Source organism: Muscardinus avellanarius (assembly GCF_963383645.1).
Source record: "Muscardinus avellanarius genome assembly, chromosome: 4".
Classification (NCBI taxonomy): Eukaryota; Metazoa; Chordata; class Mammalia; order Rodentia; family Gliridae; genus Muscardinus; species Muscardinus avellanarius.
The window spans coordinates 4,819,888-4,840,271 of record NC_137789.1 but is presented as its reverse complement, the minus strand read 5'-3'; the positions used below and the strand labels follow the sequence as shown (position 1 = coordinate 4,840,271).

General features: G+C 45.7%; 1 protein-coding gene across 1 annotated transcript in view; it reads right to left on the bottom strand.

Annotated features, from left to right (window-relative positions):
• Window positions 1-597: 597 nt before the first annotated feature.
• COL22A1 (collagen type XXII alpha 1 chain) overlaps window positions 598-20,384 on the bottom strand; it is a gene marked incomplete at both ends in the record, with an annotated part of 240,887 nt that continues 221,100 nt past the window's right edge. Inside the window, 8 exons of the mRNA XM_080694710.1 lie at window positions 598-785; window positions 3,659-3,736; window positions 5,929-6,111; window positions 9,473-9,539; window positions 11,224-11,403; window positions 13,969-14,013; window positions 17,211-17,246; window positions 19,192-19,263. Of these exons, the coding sequence (XP_080550836.1) occupies window positions 598-785; window positions 3,659-3,736; window positions 5,929-6,111; window positions 9,473-9,539; window positions 11,224-11,403; window positions 13,969-14,013; window positions 17,211-17,246; window positions 19,192-19,263 (849 nt within the window). The remainder of the gene's footprint in view (window positions 786-3,658; window positions 3,737-5,928; window positions 6,112-9,472; window positions 9,540-11,223; window positions 11,404-13,968; window positions 14,014-17,210; window positions 17,247-19,191; window positions 19,264-20,384) is intronic.

Below are 20,384 nucleotides of genomic sequence, written 5' to 3'. Positions count from 1 at the left end.
TGTCCTTGGAAGTGAGGATTTGGGGATTATTTCTCCCTGGACAACCTCTGGATCCAGGTGAGATTAGAAGCCCATTGGCTCCATTTCTTAGTTTCCTTTTAACCAAAGAGGTAAATTCGGTAAGCGTCTGGTCAGGGTTGCATAGCACCAAGAGTTTCTGGAAAATGGACAGCTTCAGTCCAAATGGGTGCTGCCAGAGGAGCTGGGAAACCATCTCCTGCCCTGAAGTCAAGTTTTCCCAGCTTTAGAGGAGAGGGGAAAACCCACAAGCATTGGCATATGAAATAATAATAATTAACAATAATAATAATATTAATAATAATAATCTGACCAACCAGCAGCATCTGCTGGTTTTAATTGCTCTGAGGTCTTTCAAGAAATAAAATGACAGAGGGATAGAAAGAAAGAAAGAAAGAAAGAAAGAAAGAAAGAAAGAAAGAAAGAGAAAGATGGGAAGAAAAGGAAGGAAGGGAGGGAGGGAAGAGAGAAAAAAGAGAGTAAACTAAAATTCTTCAAGGTTTAAGGCCTCTGGCTTCCCATCAGGCTCTGAGTTCAAGTTTCAGAAATCCACTGCAGTCTTCTGATTTCCCGAATCTTCTAGGGGCCCTTCACATTACTCGGCCGAGCAGCAAGGCTGGCGAAGTAGGCACACTGGGAGGGGTCACACTGGCCAGGGGGCCCTGGTGGGCCTGGAGGTCCTGGGTGTCCAGCTGGTCCTGTCTCCCCTTGAGGTCCAGGACTCCCTGGAAGTCCATCTTTAGCATAGCCAGGTTCCCCAGGTTGACCTGGCCCAAGAGCAAAAGAAACAGACAGTGGTTTATGTTGCTGCTGAAGGCAAAAGAGCCCTGCTCTTGCTGTTCCCAATCCATATGAACTCAGGACATGCTGTGCCCTCAGAGAGCATCCCTGGCCTGGGCATTCTGGTCTGAGTGATTAGAATGGTCCTCATGAGTACAGGGCACTAGAAGCGCTCTGGCACATGGAAGAAGGATTACTTTCACTGCTTGAATGAGGATGATAAGCCAGAAAGCATTGGAGATAAATAAACAAGGGTAGATCTAAGTCAGGGAGGGAACATGTTGTCCATATGAGAAACAGGGCTTTCTATGTCCTTACGTGGTGCTAGGAGATACCTCAGAACTCAGTAGAATGGCAAGACCTGACTGTAAACCATGAGCTCCAGGGCATATGTCCTTAGGGACACCTAGTGCACCCTCCCGTATCCAACTTGTCCCTGACCTGCTGCACTTCAGCTTCACCCGCATGTTCAATTTGAACCACATACGTGGATTCCATTAACCTGTTCTACAAAGCCATGGTCAAAAACAACATCCAGAAATAGAAGTAAATGAGAGCTAGATAGCCCCAAATTAGACTCAGACAATAGTGGTGACAAAAACAAAAACCTTCTCTGCCTCCACTTATCAAGCGTCATGTATCATTCATAAGTAGTCTGTCTTCTTGTTTTGCCTTGGCAACTGGGAAGTACTCAACTGGAAAGTGTGTGGTGCTGTGGCAAACCCTGGTATTAATTTTCACTCTTAAGACTTAATAAGCATTTTGTCAGAATATTCCTTATAGAATAAACAAAATACTTATTCCTAAAAATATCTTTAGACATACTGTAAATTCTGATAAGGCCTTGGTAATAATTAAGTAAATCTTTTTTTTTTTTTTGCAGTACTGAGGATGCAACCCAGAGCCATTCTACCTCTGAGCTACACCCCAGCCTTGGTTTTTATTCTTTAATTGTATTTATTTATTTATTTTTGGTGGTACTGGGGATGGAACCCTTCTACTTCTGGGCTACACTCCCAGACCTATCTTTTATATTTTTTTAAATTTGGAAACAGGGTCTCTTAGGCCAGCGCAGCTAGCTTTGAACCCGCGTGATCCTCCTGTCTCCACCTCCCAAGCGTGGGGATTACAAGCGTCAGTGTTTCACTAAGTTGCAAAGGGCCTCACTAAGTAGCCGAGGCTGGCTGTGAACGTGGATTCTCCTGTCTCAGTCTCCCAAATGTTGGGATTACAAGTGTGTGCCACCACACCCAGCTCTATAATGAAGTAAATCTACAATCTTACATAGACCAAAATTTGGACCAATAATATTGTTCATTCTTTCTAGTAGAAGCCACTGAAATTGGATTATCATATTGGCGTAACTTGCTATAAATTGCTATAGATTTCCTGCTTCTAAAAGGTTTCTGATCTGCCTTTTTTTTCTGTGTGTGGTACTGGGGGTGGAACCCAGGGGCTTTCTACCTCTGGGCTATACTCCTAAACCTATTTTATATTTTTTTTATTTGGAAATAGAGTCTCACTAAGTTGTTGAGAACCTCACTAAATAGCTGAGGCTGGCTAACTGTGTGATCCTCCTGTCTCAGCCGCCCAAGCCTGGGGATTACAAGCGTGCACCACCACACCCGGCCCTGATCTGCCATTTTAATCTTTAATTTAAATTGTCCTAGTTAAGAAATATTCTTTACATAACCTATTTGAAAGTAAGAAAGTTGTAAAAATATTTATATCTAAGTATCTTCTCTCGTTAATATAATAAAACATGTCCACTATAGAGAATTTGGAAAATCATGACAAAATAAATACTAAAATTAAAATTATCTATAAGCACACCAGGCATGGTGGCATATACTTGTAATCCCAGTAGTTGGGAAACTAAGACTTGGGGAATCACAGGTTGGAGACTAGCCACTGCAATTTAGCAAGACTTAGCAACTTAGGGAAACCCTTTTTCAAAATGAGATTTGCAAGGGCTGGAGGCATAGTTCAGAGGTGGAACACCTTGGGTTCAAGTCCAACACCAAAATAAGTAAATGAAATAAAATTATCTATAGGTCCAATATTCATAAATGACATCCAGTAAACATATCAATTAGAACTAAACTTTAAAAAAGGAAGCCTTGTTGAGGTGGAGTTTGATAACTGTGTAGTTGTATTGATACCGCCTTCCTCACCTGCACTTCATATTGTAGCACGATTACCACTACGATCTGTGTATCTTCCAACACAGCCGCGGGGCAGGATGTCCAACTGCTCCTCCTGTTTCCCTCTTATGTCTGAGTTTCAGAACTGGAAGTCCCATCGTGACCCAAGAGACTGAGTGTGGGTTCAAGCAATGTAAACATTGTTTTCTCTGTCCTAGGAATGTCTGAAGGGGAGCCTGTCCCAACATTGCCTGGACTTATTTATCCTGCATCAGATTTTATTTTTCAAGACCATTTCTCGAGATTTTTGTCATTTGTTATTATTTTAATTAATAACTGTATTCACTTATGAGGTGCTGCGTGTGCCTTCTGGACCTGTGTACAACGTGTACTGATTAGATCAGGGTTATTGGCATATACAGTCTATCACCTCAAACATTTACCATTTCTACATATTGAGACTATCACAATCCTTTGATTGTGAATATCTCAACAGTTTTGAAATAGTCCATAAATTACTGAGATTTCGGATTCGTGACATATACTTCAGAAACTTTAGAAATATTTAATAAAATGTGAGTGGTCTGTTTCCTCCTCAGCTGGATGCAGCCTCTTCTCTCCCCTTGCCAAGTCTGGGGCAGCATACAGGAGAACTGAGTGTTCCTCATCTCTATGATGGATGCCCACTCACCCCTGAGACCCCAGATGTCCCCTACCTGGGATTCCAGGGGGTCCCATCTCGCCTCGGAGGCCAACTCCAGGTGCACCTGGGTCACCTTTGGCTCCTCGATCACCTGGTGATAGATAAAATCATGTACCTTTGGTGGTGGAGAGCAAAAATAAGGTAGGGAAGGGGATTCCCTGCTGGTGGGAGGGACGTGCAGGGGCAGAACCCAGACACTACAGCACTGCACCTAAAACTGCCTGCTCAGTCACGCTCCACCCACAGTAATCCCATGCACACACTCAGGAATATTCAGACTCAGAATATATACAGACACTCACCAAGGGGAACACACACATGCTCCCAAACACATGCTCAAGTATACATGTTTATATACAGACCCACTCAAGCACTGTCTATCCACAGACACACTGGGCAGGATGTCTGACTGGCGCTGTTGTTCCCTGTTAAATCTGGGTTTCAAAACTGAAAGTCTTGTGACTCAGGAGCTCCTCGACCCCAGAATGAGATCAACTATCATGTGGCCAGCATTCTCCGGGGATTATTCTGAGAAAAGCAGTCATACACATATTAGCAAACATGCACACCTACGCATTCACATACATACAGATTCTCTCAAACACAGACTCCAGTGCACATACCCACATGTTCCCATGCACACAGAATCCACGTGGGTCATTACTCATGCTACATACACTTCCCTTGTTCTAAAGGCATTTTATCTGAACCTTCATGGAGAAGGGACTGGATCCGTGATCATTAAACAAATCAAATGCTAGGTGATGTGGGCACATATGATAGTAAGACCCAGTTCACTTTCAAGAAGCTTAGACTCTAAATAAGACCGATGAAGCAGGCACCAAGAGCATTCTACTATGAGCCATAATGTGCTGATTACAGTTCTAGGAACAAAAATCCACAATAAATATTCAGAGGAGAGAGGAGGCATTTCTCCTGGGAGGATATTTGGGCCATATCTGAGTAAAGATCACACAGAATTGATTAAATTGTCTCTCAATGCTTTTTCAAATCAATCCTTTTTTCCTTGCTATATTGTTTCCAAAATAATCTCCTGCATATGTCATATATTTCTCTTGTAATCAAACTTATAAATTCTGCTGGTTTCTGCATCTTCATTTCACTCATTTCTTTTTTTGTGTGTGTGGTACTGGGGGTGAAACCCAGGGGCTTTCTACCTCCGGGCTATACTCCCAGATCTATTTTATATTTTATTTGGAAACAGGGTCTCACTAAGTTGCCAAGAGCCTCACTAAGTAGCTGGGGCTGGCTTTGAACCTGTGCGATCCTCCTGTCTCAGCCTCCCAAGCGTGGGGATTACAAGAATGCACTACCATGCCTGGCACGTTCACTCATTTCTATTGTTTTGATTGCATTCAGTCAGGATTCTACCATGGTCTGATGTCTTCTAGGTCTATGCTTGCTTATGAACAATTATTTCATATACTTTGTTTTCTAAACTAATATGAGTAGTAATGTGAGTAAATTAATAAGATCAGGTCACACAATAAATTTTATAAAAGGCCTTTGGAGTAAGAGAAAACCTTACTGGAACTGAGTGAATAAATAAAATGAAAGATCATACAAGGGAGATGTTAGGGACATCCATTTCCCTAACTCCGAGTCACCCAGTATCAGCTAAAATCATACCACCTGCCTCTTTCCCATCATGCCTTATTCTTTAGCAGAAAGGAATGGGTTTTCATGCTGGTGGGTTTGGTGTCAGGATCCTCCTCTCTTTGCCTGGCTGCCAGAGGGACTGAGCCTTCTCATCTGCTTGCTGTGATAAGCAGGTGAAGTAGGAGAGGCCCTCTACTTGTAGGTGAAACCTTCTGCTGTCCTGAGCTCCAATGTCCAGGTAGGCCACACTGCCCGAGAGCTGGACAGCTAGTGGTCTCTTTAGCTCTGGTACAAAGCCATTTTATCTCATTTTAAAGCTGGGGTTTAATCTCCACTGCACGGAGAATTCTCAGTTAGTTCTAAACTGGGAGGAAAAAGTTACCCTCTGAAATTTGAATAGGGGAGATGGGTAAAAAAGAAGAAAGTAGGAGGGAACAGAGTCAATCTTCCTAGCAGAAGCATAATTCTGCTAAAATGTCAAGTATGAAAATCTCTTAAACATATGAAAAAAATTATGTGATGCCAAAATTCAGGATGTTACCAAGCTACACGGAAGGAGAACAGAATGAATAGCCAGGCTCAGTGGAGCACAAGCCACGCGCCCTTATTCCTTGCAGCTCCCATGCAGCCTCTGAAGCACATGTCTTCTTTGTGATCACTCACCTTTGGGGCCCATGGGTCCAGACGGCCCTTCCAGACCACCCTGCCCAGGTCGGCCTGGCTCTCCCATGGGGCCTGCTCGCCCCGGAAGCCCATCTTTTCCAGGGGGCCCTGGAGGCCCGGGTCTGCCCTGCGATGCCTTTGTGTGTGCTGGGGGCATCTGGGCCAGGAGGTAGGCAAGTTTGGCTGTGGAGTAGGAAAACAGAGACATCTCAGAAGAAGATGAAAAGGACACAAAGGAGAGACTGGCAACCTACTGAAAAGTCAGAAAATGAGAGTATAGTAACTACAAAATCAACAATAGAAATACAAACACCGCCAAGGATACACACGAAGCACATGGGTAGCACATGTGCACACACATCTGACTTGGGGAGACTATGAGCGGACTCAGTCACTACTGGTGGCCATTGCTGCCTGTGCTCGGTACCTGGGAAGCCACCACCCACCACATGACCGTGGGTAAGCCCTGACCTCTCTCAGCCTTAATTTTCTCCCCCGAAAAAGAAAGGTAATGAAATAACACCTACGACCATGCTGATGTGAAGATCAAATAAATGAAATAAATCCAATGAAACAGTGCAAGACATGTAATACTCAGTAGATGCTGATGGCTATTATTATGGCTAAACTGGATGTAATCATAGTATAGACACTAGTATTTCCATTGTTGGCAGTGGAAATAGTATCAGCAGTAATGGCAGGAACATTGCAAGCAGTAGTAATATGATTAACAGTAGAAATATTAGTACTGGAAGTAGCCGTACTATTAATATACTATTTATTTAATCTATTTAACATATAAGTAGCCTTACTACTTAATAGTAGTATCAGCAGCAATAGTAGCAGTAATGGTAATGGCAATAAAAGTAGTAGTACTACTTGGCGATATCAGTAGTAGTAGAATTGGAAGTAGTAGTAGTCTCGGCATAGATGTAGTAGTAATAGTATAATTACCAGCAGTAGTAGAAGTATTGGCATTAGTAACAGTATTGGGAGTAATATAGTATTGTTGATAGTAGTAATATTTACACTAGTAGTAGTAATAGTAGCATTGATAGCAGCATTATAATAGTATTAGGAATAGTAGTAGTAGTAGTAGTAGTAGTATTGATGATAGAAGTAGTATTAGTAGATTCAGCAGTACCAGTTTCTTAGCAATATAAGTAGAAATAGTAGTGCCAACAGCAGCAGCCATAGTAGCAGTTTTGACAGTAGTATAGCACCGGCAATAATGATAGTAATGGCAATAGTAATAGTATTAGAAGAGGAAGTAGTACTACTCATAGTAATATTAATGGTAGTAATATTGACAACAGCGCCAGTAGTAGTAGTTATAGCAATTGCAGTAGTATTGACAAAAGTACAAGTAGTTGTATTGGCAGTAATAGTATTAGCAGCATTAGTCATATTGGCAGCAGAAATAGTAGTAGTAGTAATAGTAGTAGTAAAGATATAGTAAGAGATTCAACAATTATAGCAGGAGTATTTAGCAGCAGTAGTAGTATTAGTAGCTGTAGTAGTGTTTACAATAGTGTAGTAGTAGCAGTTCTCATAATTGTCAATTAGGGAAATTGAGGTCTGGGGATAATTAAGTGGCTTACATAAATATATTTTATGACTTTTCCTCTCAATGTCAAATTCCTCATCTGCAATGAAGGGATGGATACACTGGCAAGTGGATACATTTACACAACTAAAGTACAAAGATCATAGAATTGATTGTCAGTTGCAGTAGTGTTGGCCTGGTAAGATTAGTAGTATTGGCTGTAGTCATCTTTTGGTGATAGCAGTGGTATTAGAGCAATAGCAGTGCTGGCCTGGCATGCCTTTCTTTCAGAGGGTACAGTGCCTGCCTGGTGGTCATCAAAAACCACCTCTGTCTGCATACAGTCACAGAGAATCAGGTTTAAAAGTCCACCAGGGGGATGGTCAAATGATTCAGAAATCAAGGCAGACACAGAGTCTTCTTGCTGCCTGGCTGAGTCTCTCCTCCTTCTGCTTATTCAGAAGGCACAAAAGGTAATGAGGACTACTTCTGTGACCTTGGCAATTTGCTCAGGATCTCTAAGCCTTGATTTTAAGACCTTTAAAGTAGAGTAGATGCTTCCTTTTTAAAGGATATAAAAGACCAGACTCAGCCCAACTAATGTTCCATACAGATCAGTTCAAAATAAGTGTTGTGTCTATTTTTTGTCTGGAAACCCCACAATTGCAAAGACTATTTCTTTCCCCAATGAATCTAACACCCAGGAGGCAGAACTCAGAGATTTACACTCAAGTTCTTTGGACCCAATCACCCATGGGACTCACCATGTCAACCTCATTTCCTTCCCTCTTTCACCCCTAACATTTACCTGCAGCCTAGCCCTTGCCCCAGGTAGCAGTCTCTTGACCTTTTGTGTGTGATCACGGAGTGTATTCACTTGGGCTTCAGGGAGACAAAGCTTCCTTCTGTGTTCCTGTACCCAGCACAGAGCCTGGTATGTATGTAATGCAAAATAGCTGAGACATGGACATATGAACACATGTGCTTTCTCTTTTTGTCCATTTATCCCTGGAGAATAGTTACAGATTCCTCTTCTTTCCTGCAACAGGACAGTCAGCGATTTTTCCCCCTAAGCTTCCATTGCAAAGGAAGTGGGAACTGCAATGATTCAAGAGAGTCCAGCAGTTTGGAGTGTGGGTTCCACAGCCGATGTGAGTCCTGCTCAAATCATTGCAGCTCTTCAGGTAAGGCACTCTACATCACTGCTCCTCACTAGCATTACAGCAGCTATGTGTTCCTCGAGCACCTATGCACGAGCTGACATCTCCTAATGACTGAGGAAAAAGCCCAATTACTGGTGTCAGTATTTTCCTTACCTCCCTGAGAATCTTTGGGCCTGTGATAAACCGGGAACTTAACAGTAAAGCCAGACAGTGGCATTCAAGGATTTTGGCTCCTGGAAAGTACTGTGTGCTCCTGGGTTCTTTACATGTATTGCTCCAACACTCTAGAGGTAGAGTCTCACCTCTTTCCACCTGCTGATCGTATGGGCCTTCCTCCAGGAAACCTTATCTCTCCAGTCCCCATCTCTGAGTGAGATGGTTCACATATGTTCATCAGTCCCTTCTCCATGTTCCGTGAGCCAAAGTAAATTACAGAACATTTTTATGGTGCCAAAGTCATATTGGCTATTTACTGATCTATCTCCTGCCTTGAACTATGAGTTCCTTGAAGTTGATAGCAAGCCTCCAAAAATGATTGCCTGTTATATGTGACTGAGTGCCCAGAATGTGCAGATGATTATGGCAGAGCTGACTTTGTACCTGGTGAGCCCTCCTTCTTCACTAGAGGTGATCAAGCAAAAACTTACGGCTCACTTGAGAGACTCTGCCAAGAGAGAAGGGCTGAATCAGAGATCTCACAGTGCCTCTGCTACTCAGCATTTGAGCTGCCCCTGCAGAGCTTTCCAAGCCAAGTTGCAAGATCACTGAGGCTCAGCAGATGGAGTGCTTCTTAGGCTGTCCATCCTCAAGGCTGCAGTAAATTCCAGCTGCTCACCTTCTAGCTGCTTCCCCAGCTCTTCCTGAATGAGCCGCCTCAGAGTGTCCAAGGATGGAGACTCCCCCTAGGAAAAGAGAGTGAGGTTATTCATCTTCTAGTAACTTCTGCCACCCAAGACAACATATAGATGGGAAGTCCATCTTCATAGTCCATCTCTTCTATTCCTAGGATCTCTTCATCCCTTTGTGCTGTTAAGCAGCAGCATCTCTTTCATCTTTTGGCCCTTATCTGCTCTCTGGGCCATTGCTGCACTTTGCACCGTGCCCTTACAGTTTGTTCCCTGGTTTTCCTTCAAACACAGGATACTTGAATGAAGTCTTCCCCCTCCCCACTCCTCCCAGCACTGGGCCTGGGCAGTCTTGCTCAATGCCCCATGCATGAAATCATATTTTATTGCTCTACCTGGCCACTTGTCCTCTTTGGCTCCCAAGGTCTTTTTTCCTGCTCTTGCTAAGAGTCCAACTGGCCCTCAGCAAGTATCATCTAACCTGATGTTTGGACATGACCATTTGTAAAACAGAGAGGCCAACTGCTATCCTCTGGCTCGCACAGTGGCAGTGAGTCTGGATAGGAAGTAGGAGGGCAGTCTGTAAGCCCCCTCAGGCTCATCCCTTTCTACCAGTTGCTTCAGCGCAGAGTCTACCCCTCAGGGTCCTAAACACTTGGCCTGGGCTGCCATGAAATAGATTGCATGTCCTTATTCTCTTGTTCTTTTCTGGAATAAATATTGTATGTTAACCTCAGAAGTTACAGCACTGCCCATAGGATCAGGACACGGAGAGCATGGCACAGCTCAGAGAGGCTTTGGAAGCCAGCTGAGTTCCTGCTTTCCCTTGGACTGGCTGGTTACAAGCTCAGCTGTCTGTCCTTCAAAATAGATGAAACTCAGACAGACCACAGCCACCAGGAAGTGGTAGAGCCACAGCGTATCCGAGTTGGCAGGGACATGGAGCCATCCGCACAATGCTCCGGAGAATAAAAGGGTCCCGAGGTGACCAAGTGGACTGCTGAGGGAGAAAGGAAGGTCACGGGGCAGACAGCAGCCCCAGCAATGCATCCACCGAGGGAGCTCAGCTCTGATCACGCAGAGCCGGTGTGTGCAGTCATTAAAAGACTGTAAAATGAGAGGTCTGCCATTAGAATAAAATACGTTAAAAAAAGGAAGTAACACTACTCCAAACAAGCCTTTCTATTTTCTTCATGGGGAAAATGAGACATGGAAGAAGGAAACTGCAGGGGAAAGAGAAAGGAGAGAGAGAGAGAGAGAGAGAGAGAGAGAGAGAGAGAGAGAGAGAGAGAGAGAGAGAGAGAGAGAGAAGAACTAGCTAGCTAATGGGTGGTGAATCATCCAAGTTGAAACTGGGATTGCTGAGGGCCAGCCAGTGTCTGCTCAGTCACCCATGCACAGGGTCCTGGGGCAGAAGGGCTCAGCAGTCCAAAGAAAGAAGCCTTGAGGGCTCATGGCCACTGGGGTAGAGGGCAGGGCAGAAGGAGGATTCTATTTTTTAATCTCTCTTAAGCTATGCATGCTATTTCTCTTAATCATAAGACAGTAGAAGAAAAGTTTTTCATTCCTTTCTGAAGCAGGGAAGGCTGGTTGAGAGAGAAAAAGTAATTGGCCCCCAGCCACACAGCCAGACAGCCAGAAGACCGGGATCTGTAACCTGACCCCCTGAAAGTCACATACTTCCCCAGTTTCCCCTCTGGCCAGAGGTGAACCAAATCTGAGGTACTGTCTGCATCCTTACCCTCAGTCCTGGAAATCCTGGCTGACCTGGAGGTCCTGGAGGCCCTGCAGGTCCACTCTCCCCAGCTGGTCCTGGGGGGCCTGTCAGGCCTGTGTGGCCTTTGTGACCTGGGATCCCAGGGTCCCCAGGCTGGCCCTTCCCACCGGGCAGTCCTTTGTCCCCTTTGATCCCAGGATCTCCCTAGAGGGGAGAGAAACACATTAGTGTGGGTCATAGCTAGATGTGGCACTGCAAACAGGGCAGGTGCAGTTGTAGGAGGCACAGCCTCTGCCTCTTGGAATAACTGAGGAGGATGCTTGGTCCTTGCTGGTCTGTGCAGGACTCAGGGTGAGAAGGGCCCCAAAGAGCCCCAGCCAACATCTTGATTAGACACATGAGAAACTTGGGGACAGAGAGGGAATGCCATCTGACATGGGATCTGCAGAGGTCAGAGGAGAACGCTTATTTACAAACCTCAATCCCCAGAATGGAACCACACATGTGTCCATCACTGGAAAACAGTAAAAGAATGTAGGCATATGGATACAACAGAGCGCACTGCAGCGCTGTGAAAGATGAGGACACATGCCAGGGACTACCATGGACAGCTCACCAGTCTTTTTCATTAAGACAAATAATCAAGGTATAGAATGGTGTGTATAATATTAAAACTGGGAAGAAATGAAAATGTGTATCTGACTTGCTTGATATACACAAAAACTGCAGAAGTTTATATAGATGGTTAATTACAAGGTGTGGAAGGGTAATGATTGGGACAATATACTTCACTTTATACCCCCAAACCAAAAAATTTAGTTGGATGCAGTGGTGTGTATCTGTAATCTCAGTACTTGCGAGGCTGAGACAGGAAGATTGCAGGTTGGAAACCAAGGTGGGCAACTTAGCTAGATCTTTAGTAACTTAAGAGACGTTGTTTCAAAAAAGTAAATAAATAAAGTAGGAATGGGTGTAAAACTGCTGTCAATCCCCAGCGCTCAACTCTGTTGAATCCATAAAGCATCTCCCCATGGCTAAACACACTGATGAGGCCCTTTCTCTCCATTGCTGACCCAAAGACTGAAGTGCTAGATCAGTAATTGGGATCATGGGCACTCCAGAAAAAATAGTCCAGGAAATGGCCTTTTTGTACTTCACATGTCTGGCCAGTGAATCCCAGTGGTCAGTGGGTTTGAACACATGGCAGCTTGTGTTCAGATGGTATCAGACAGCAATTTGAGGCCAGGTTTAGTAACTTAGCAAGACTCTATTTCAAAATAAAAAATAAAACATGGCTGGGGTATAGCTCGGCAGTATGGCCCCTGGGCTCAACTTTTAGTATCAAAAACAAAAGCAGAAACAAACAAAAACAGCCCTGTGGTCTAGGAAGGATGGGCCAAAGAATGAAATTAAGGACTCATGACTTTCACTGTGGTTATCTCTTTACAGATTTTGTTATTTAATTACATCTTTGTGTTGCTTTTATATTTTTGACAATCATCAGAAAAGAGGCCATGAATTAAAGAATTCTCACTTTTCTGGGTATGACACATTTCACTGTAATCTCTTGGGGGGTTCCTGGTCCACCTGGACACCGGGCCTTTCCCCGTGTGCTCCAGCACCTCTTATTCATTAAATGTCTCCTTATCAATTTGCGGTGAGAGGACTTGTACCATATTTCAAATATACCCCAGAGTATCAAGAAATGGGAAGTCTAAGGGTTCCTGGCAACTTTCCATGAAGCCACTTAAGAGAAAAGGGAAGCTCTCTGCTTATTGATTGGGTATTAGAGAAGAGGTTCCTATCTGTGGTTTGAATTCCCTGGCTCCCAACCAAAGCTTCAGCTAAGACCTGAACCATGGAGGAGCCAACTCCTTCTCAGCCTTGGCCAAAGCCTGGCTTCATAATTCAGGAACTGGCAGCTCCGGGGCAGTGGAAAGTCAATGTCAACAGAAGGAAAGGGAGAAATATCAAGTGGGACCGAATGCCTGAGACTCCCTTCTTCCATGTCTTTCTCCTCTGGCTGCAGGAGAAGCTCCCCAGGTCCCTACCCATCCAGCCTGCAAAGAAAGTGGAGATAAATTCTCTGCTGGACCATGGAAGACAAGCAGGGGTAGGTTGGGGGTGGGGTGACACCCATATCCTGCAACAGCCTGATGACTAATTGGATGAGTGGACAAAGGACTGTGAGCAAAGGAAAGGTGAAGAGCTTCTGAGGGCGCAGTGGGCCTGTGAGCACACCCCTGTCCTTTTTTTCTGAAAAAAAAAAGCAATAAAAATTACTTTTCTTTGATTTTTCTTTTTTTTTAAAATGAAATGTAAAGAAAGGCTTTCCAAGTGTGGCACCAAGCAAACTCATTATGGGAAAATCTGTTCCCTTGTCACCTCCAGCAACAATTCTGGCTCCCAGCAAATTGGCACTTTGGGAGCTAGGCATATCATGCATGCACTTCCACACAGGGGAAGAAGGGAATCTGTCAATTTTCCCAACATTTGCTTTTGCATTTATAATGATGATTATTTTATTCCTCAAAATAACAACCATGAAGAAATGAGGGGAAAGACCCAGACCACAATACTGGGGGAAAGAGAAACCCTTAAGATAGTTCAGTACTAGTGAGTAGAAGTCATGTATGAGACAGCTATCCAGCTCAGCCCTTCATTAACTGCCCCGCACAAATGCTGGCCTCTGTTAACCTCAAAGTCCCCTGACCACAATGGAAATGTCACATTCAGCCAGTGCAAGATGACTGCACTTCCCCGACTTACCCTTTCTCCTTTGGACCCTGGTTCTCCAGGCTTCCCTGGGGCACCCTGCAATGAGTCCAAGGGGACAATGGTCATTTCCCCACCTGTGCTGGCATCCTTACCCCTCTTGGTTCTTCTCCATAATTCTGTGTCCTACAGATAAGGTCCATAGGAACTGCTGTACAGGCACTGAGGGGCTGGTCCACTCTCTCTCCTCTGTTACCCTCTGCCCCTGCCCACCCTCAGCAGGTCACTGCTGAGCCTCTTTGGACTCCTATTCTACCTCTCATTATAAACCCTACTGCCCGTGACGTGCCTGGAGACCAACATGAACTAGTCTTTAATAAGCTCTCACCACCCTGGGGCCTGCTGACTCAGCCAGATAGAATGTCCAGAGCCCCAGGACAGGGAGCAATGACTTTGTTTCATGGCCTCTACTGTCATCACCCCAGTCCACTTCCTGCCCTCTGTCCAGAAAGCCATCTGTCCTGGCCTCAGGTATTTCCTCCAAGAGATTCCCCCTGCCCACCCACCACTGAGAGAATGGGCTTTCTTCTATGTTCCCACAGCCCTCGGGAGGATGGTCACATTAGAACAAGGGCCATGGCCTCACCATCCCCACTGCTGAGACCTGTCTCCCTCCCAGCCTAGAACATCTCTTGCCTCCCTCTTTGTCCCCAGCCCCATGTAAAGCTTTGCCTTATTTTTCTGGAAAATGTTTGTTCTCATGCATGGGCCACTGTCATGCCAGGTCACACTGTCTTTCTCTCACCCCAGATGTTGGGGCAGAGATGTGCTTTTCTGCTTCCCCCTGGACCTCAGATATTTGGAAAGAAGGGTCTGTGCTTCTTCAGTCCCCTGCTGTTTCCTAATTACAACCCCCTACCAGTACTCGGAAGGTGTTCATACTTACCAAACCCAGGGCTTGACACTGGGGCACTGTCTAGCCCAGTAGCTCCTGTGCCATCTCCAGGTGTACCCCACACTCTTGGACTCTTCTCATCCTGGCCATGTGTGCCATTTCAGCCAATAAAATACCCACTGTACCCTCCCTCCATGTAGAGCTGCCCTCCTCCCTCTTATCCATGCAGAGAGAAAAATAAGACATTGTTCTTGTTCTCACAAATCTCATAGTCAAAGAGGAAGATGCGAGCACAGCTTATTCTAACACAAGACAGACAGGGTTGGTTCCTGTAATAGAAGTACAAGAAGGTGCTCTGGCCAATCTGAGAAAAAGAAAATGGTTTTGTACGTTGGGAAGGACAGATCCCTGATGGTTAGATAGAATCTAACAGGGGGAGCAGTTAGGGAAAGGCACTGCAGGTGGAAGGAAGAGTAAAGATCGGCCTGCAAGGTGAGGAAGGAAATGTGTGTGGCCCAGCACAAGGCAGGAGTTCTAGATGAAGGAGAAAGCATAGAAAAGCAAATAAGGTGACCTAACCGAGGGGGATGGGAAGGGGAAGAGGGAAATTCTCTAATGTACATGTTGCATATCAAAGTCAGTCAGTAAGTCAAACATGAGAAGGAGGGAGGGGGACGGAATGGGGCTGTAACTGGGGAAGGGTTAAATATATGCCTCTACCATCTTGTACTCTATTAAAATGCCTGACTACAAGGCACCAATAAGAAAAAATAAAATAAAATACTAAAAGAAAAGTGAAATCAAATTGGAAAAGACCTCAGATGTCTACTTAGACTAAACTTTATTCTGAAAAGTAATAGAGAGCCATAAAGAATTCATGTAGTCCCACCTATAAGCACATGGAGCAGAAGCAGCCCTCCAAAAGCAAAGCCACCTCACTCCAATAGGTAAAAAGGAGCAGTAGTTGGTCATTGAGTGGCGCCCAGTGAGTGGCCAGCCATGGCTGGACCAAGATCAAATTCTTCCCAGACATGGAGCTATAGATCCAGCTCTAAAGAAGCTCCCAGTTACAAAGTGTCCCAGGACAGAGGGAAAATGGGTTGCTGTGATTTAGATATGGAGTGTCCTTCCCAACACTCATGTGTTGTAATCGCGGTCCCCGGTGCAGCAAGGCTGAGAAGTGGGTTTCAGTGATGTTTGGATGACATAGGCTCGGTCCTCATCAGTGGGCTCATCCATTTGATGGATTAATAATTTGAGTAGATTTACTAGAAGGCAGTGAAAATGATAGGTAGGTGGGGCATAGCTGGAGGTCACTGAGAGTGTGACCTTAGGTACTACACCTGTCCTTGGCCCCTTCCTTTCTCTCTCTGCTGCTCCCTGGGTACCATGAGCTAAGCAGTTTTCTTATGCTATTCTCTTTCACCATGATGTTTCTTCCTTGGAGACAGCTGACCCTGGACTGAATCCTCTGAATCATGAGTCAAACTGAATCCTTCCTCCTCTAAAATGCTGCTATCGGGTGTTTTGGTCAACAACAAGGAAAAACTTAAAACATATGCATCTTCCTCTTTCAAGAAAGAGCACAGGGCTGGAAATGGATATACTGACTTCCATAGAACTCTCCCTCTGCTTATTCCTCTATTCAACATGCACTTCTGTGTTGGGCTCTGGGCTCAGACAGGACACAAAAGGTGCTCAGACATTGCACAGTGGGGCATTGACTTTATCTCTCTAGTGTCAGGGGAGTTGGCATAGAAAGAAGGAGGGAGAGCAGGGGTGCAGTTTTCGGTAAAGAGGGCCCTGCGGAAAGAATTTGGCACTTCAGGAACTAACAGGCTAGCTTTGGGGAGCTTAGAGAAGGAAGGTCAGTGGGCAGCAGGAAGCTAGTGGATCTACTGAGAGTGCAAGGGAGGGCAGTGCTGAGACTTGAACTGTCAAGTGGCATCACGTGTTCATGTTTCACAGATCTTTGGCCATAGGGTGGAAGGGAAATGCAGAGGGATGAGATTGGGCAGAGAAAACCTGTTAGGAGGTCATTGTGATGGCTCAGAGGAAAGAAGATGACAGATTGGAGCAGGACGCTGGATGAAGTGATGCAGAGAACTAGGCAGAACTGAGGTACTATGAAGCCTAGGTTGTCAGGACTTGATGGAGAGGTGCTGAGGGAGAGATAAGGAGAGACATATCCAGATGGTGCCACTAGTGGTTGCACTTTTGGTGAGGTTTTGGAAATCAAAATATGTGTCCCTTGCTCAAAATGCAATAATGATCTCAATACAATGACAATACAGCTTTTAAAAAAAAGACCCTCTAAACTCAGGTCCCCCTGAGACTGCACAGGCTTCCCACCAGCATGCCAGCCTGCAGCTCCCACAGGGAGATGGGGCATAATACTTGCCTCCTTGCCCGGTCCCCCTTTCTCTCCTGGTTCTCCCTGCAAAACAGAGGAAAGCATCAGGTGGCCCTGCAATTGATACAGTGAAACTAACATGGCTGTCCTCAAAAAGACACTGACACTTAACTCATATCCCAGCAGACAGCAACTGATGGTCTACTTGACCCAGAGGCATACGGAGGAAGGCAAAAACTGTCCCCAGTGGGAAGGAGAGCCTCCCTCCCCGTGCTCCTCATTGACAGAATCACAGACCATCCAGTTGAAAGGAGAGCAGTCTCTCTACGAAGCAGGATCGCAGTGCTTGGCCAAAGGTGCAATCAGGTTCTGAGTGCAAGTCCTGGCTCCCTAGTAATTGGCTCTGAGACTTTGGAAAGCTTCCTTGGGCCTCAGTTTCTTCATTTAAAAATATGAAGAGTAGCTGTGCCTGTCTCTAGGACACCAGGATATTTAAATGTGTTTCTCTTTGTAAAGTACTTGGGACAGTGGCAGTCATGTAGTAAAATCTGGTCAAATGATCTGCTACCTTCATGACTAGGAGATCTTTATTGTCAAGAGGGGGAATCTGGCTATTTAGTGGCAGCCAGGTCCTTAACAAGGGGATGGAGAAGGGGCAGCTGAGTGAATAAAATCAAGTAAAGACCAGTGGGCAGAGCTGTGAGAGCTTAGGCTTCTCAGCAGAAGAGAGGAAGCAAAGGGAACCACCTGGGAGGGCAGTGTGGCCAGCTATGGGGCAGCCAGAAAGGAGAACTGAACCAGAGGAGGTCGGCGGGAATGTGGAGAAGCTCTCGTCTCTGGCACATCACATATAATCCCTGGGCATTGGTCAGCAGCCCAAGGTATGCAGAGTACGCAGAATGCACCAGTCATGGACTAGAATGCCTGAGCCCCTAGCTTGCCTTTTCCCAGAAAACTGGTAAGGATACCCAGAAGCATCTTCTCTGAGCATCTGGCTGTCAAATCATGGGACCTAGACTCAAATACCAGCTGGGAATAAATTTACATGTGGGCCTTAATAAAACACCTACATGTTCTGGCCCAGCAGTCCAAGTAAGTTTGTTTGCTTGTTTGTTTGTTTGTTTGTTTTGATGCTGGGGTGGAACCCAGGGGTGCTCTGCCTTTGAGCTATAACCCCTGCCCTTTTTATCTTTTATTTTGAAACAGGATCTCACTAAGTCTCACTAAGTTGCTGAGGCTATCCTGGAACCTATGACCCTCCTGTCTCAGCCTCTCAAGTACTGAGATTACAGGTGTGTGCCGCCATGCCCCACCCAAACTTGCTTAGTGTGTGTGTGTGTGTGTGTGTGTGTGTGTGTGTGTGTGTGACTGAGAACCAAACTCAGAGGCATACTACCTCTGAACTTAAGCTCCAGGCCTGATTTTACTTATTTTGAAATAGGGTATAGGGTGTTAAGTTGCAGAGGGCCTACGTTTCTAGGCTGGCTCCAAACCTGCGATCCTCCTTTCTCAGCCTCCCAAGTACGGGGATTACAAGTGTATGCTACCATACCTGGGTACTTGCTGATCTTGAAAATGATTTCTAGGGATCTTTTAAGTTCTAGGATCATTAGCACTGCCACTACCCAAGTGCACACACCATCACGATCATTTTTATGTACTGAATACCTGTGAGGAGCTGGGTACCACTGCAGTCCCTGCACAAGGATCATCTCATTGACTCCTCAGAGGTGAGTGATGCTATTAGGAATCTGAGCAGGGAGGCAGCCGAGCTCAGGGAAGCTGGAACACTTTCCTAATGCCTCATGATGCGGTCACGGGCTGGGAGCCCTGGGACTGGGGATCCCACAGAAAAAGTGACCTCTGATCCATCTGCTGTTCCCTGAATCTGATGCACTTTGACCCCTCACCATAGCTTCATGACCCGAGCGAATGGGCCTGAAAACACAGGAGGGCTGGAGACAGTGCCACATGTGAACATCACACCTGGCACCAGGCCTGTTGGCCCCCACGGGGGTTCTCTACTTACCGGAGGCCCACGGGGACCCTGGAAGCCGGGAAGGCCAGGGCTGCCATTCTCTCCTTTGCTTCCCTTCTGGCCCTGCAAAAGAAGAACAAGGACCTGTTCTTTGGGGTCATGCACAGACTAAGCAGATTCAGAAACTCTAGGCCTCTCCAAACTCTGAAGGCCTGAGAAATCCACAAAATAGGGACCTTTGCCTTCAGTAGAGAATGAGTTTGAGGGGAAACGTGGTGTCCTGGGCATCTTGGCAGCACTGCCATGGGGTGGAGGCAAGATGAGAAGTGTCCCTGTAAACAGATGGTCTCTCTGTTCAAGGTATCAGGCACAAAATGGGAGAGAATTTTAGCAAGACTCCCAGATGTGCATGGGCCCTCAAGGAATCCTCCTGTGAAGCAAAGCACTTTTACCATGGGGATGCCAAGGCTCACAGTCTGGGGCTCGGTCTTTCTAAAGGCCCTTGAGAATCTTTCCACTTGAGCCTTCTTGGGAAGCCCACGTGTGCATGGGCTCTGTTGGGGCCGGCTCTATCCGGGTGGGATCCAGCCTCATGGCTGCTCCTGCCCCATCAGTTGCTCTGGCCAGCAATGAGAAGCCAGAGGCCAAGGCTCCTGATGGGGGTCTCTCAGAGAGCCAGGAAGGCACAGTGCCTTGGCATAACTAAAATTTCACAGGAGGAGATTGTATAGAAGATCCAGGAAGATCAGGGGTGGGGGGTTCTGATCGCCCTGGCCTTTCAGTGCCAACAGTTAACTGGCTAGGACAAGAAACACACTGCCCTGGCTGAAACTGTTTGACTGCCACTTGCTGAGCCATCCTAAATAGGATTGCTAATTTTAGCAAATCAAAAACCTTGATGGGATGGGAGGAGACTATCAAGGGGCCATGATTCATCCAAGTCAATCAAAGAATGTCTCCTTACAGACCAAACCCTAACCCCAAACCTGAATCCTCTGTTCAGTGAATCATGCTACTCTCTCTCTACTACTGTTACCCTGACCTCTCCTGTGGTCCCCTCTCTTCCCTGCTTCTAGCTGCACACTCAGCCTGACATCTGAGATGGCCAGAACTGCTCATCTTGCCTTGTCTATCTTTTCATTTTCTAAAAACATGAAATATCCACTGTGCGACTGTATTGACGATTTTTGGACTACTCAACAGTTATTAATGGCTGTGGTAGCAGAAAACAGAACACAGGTGCA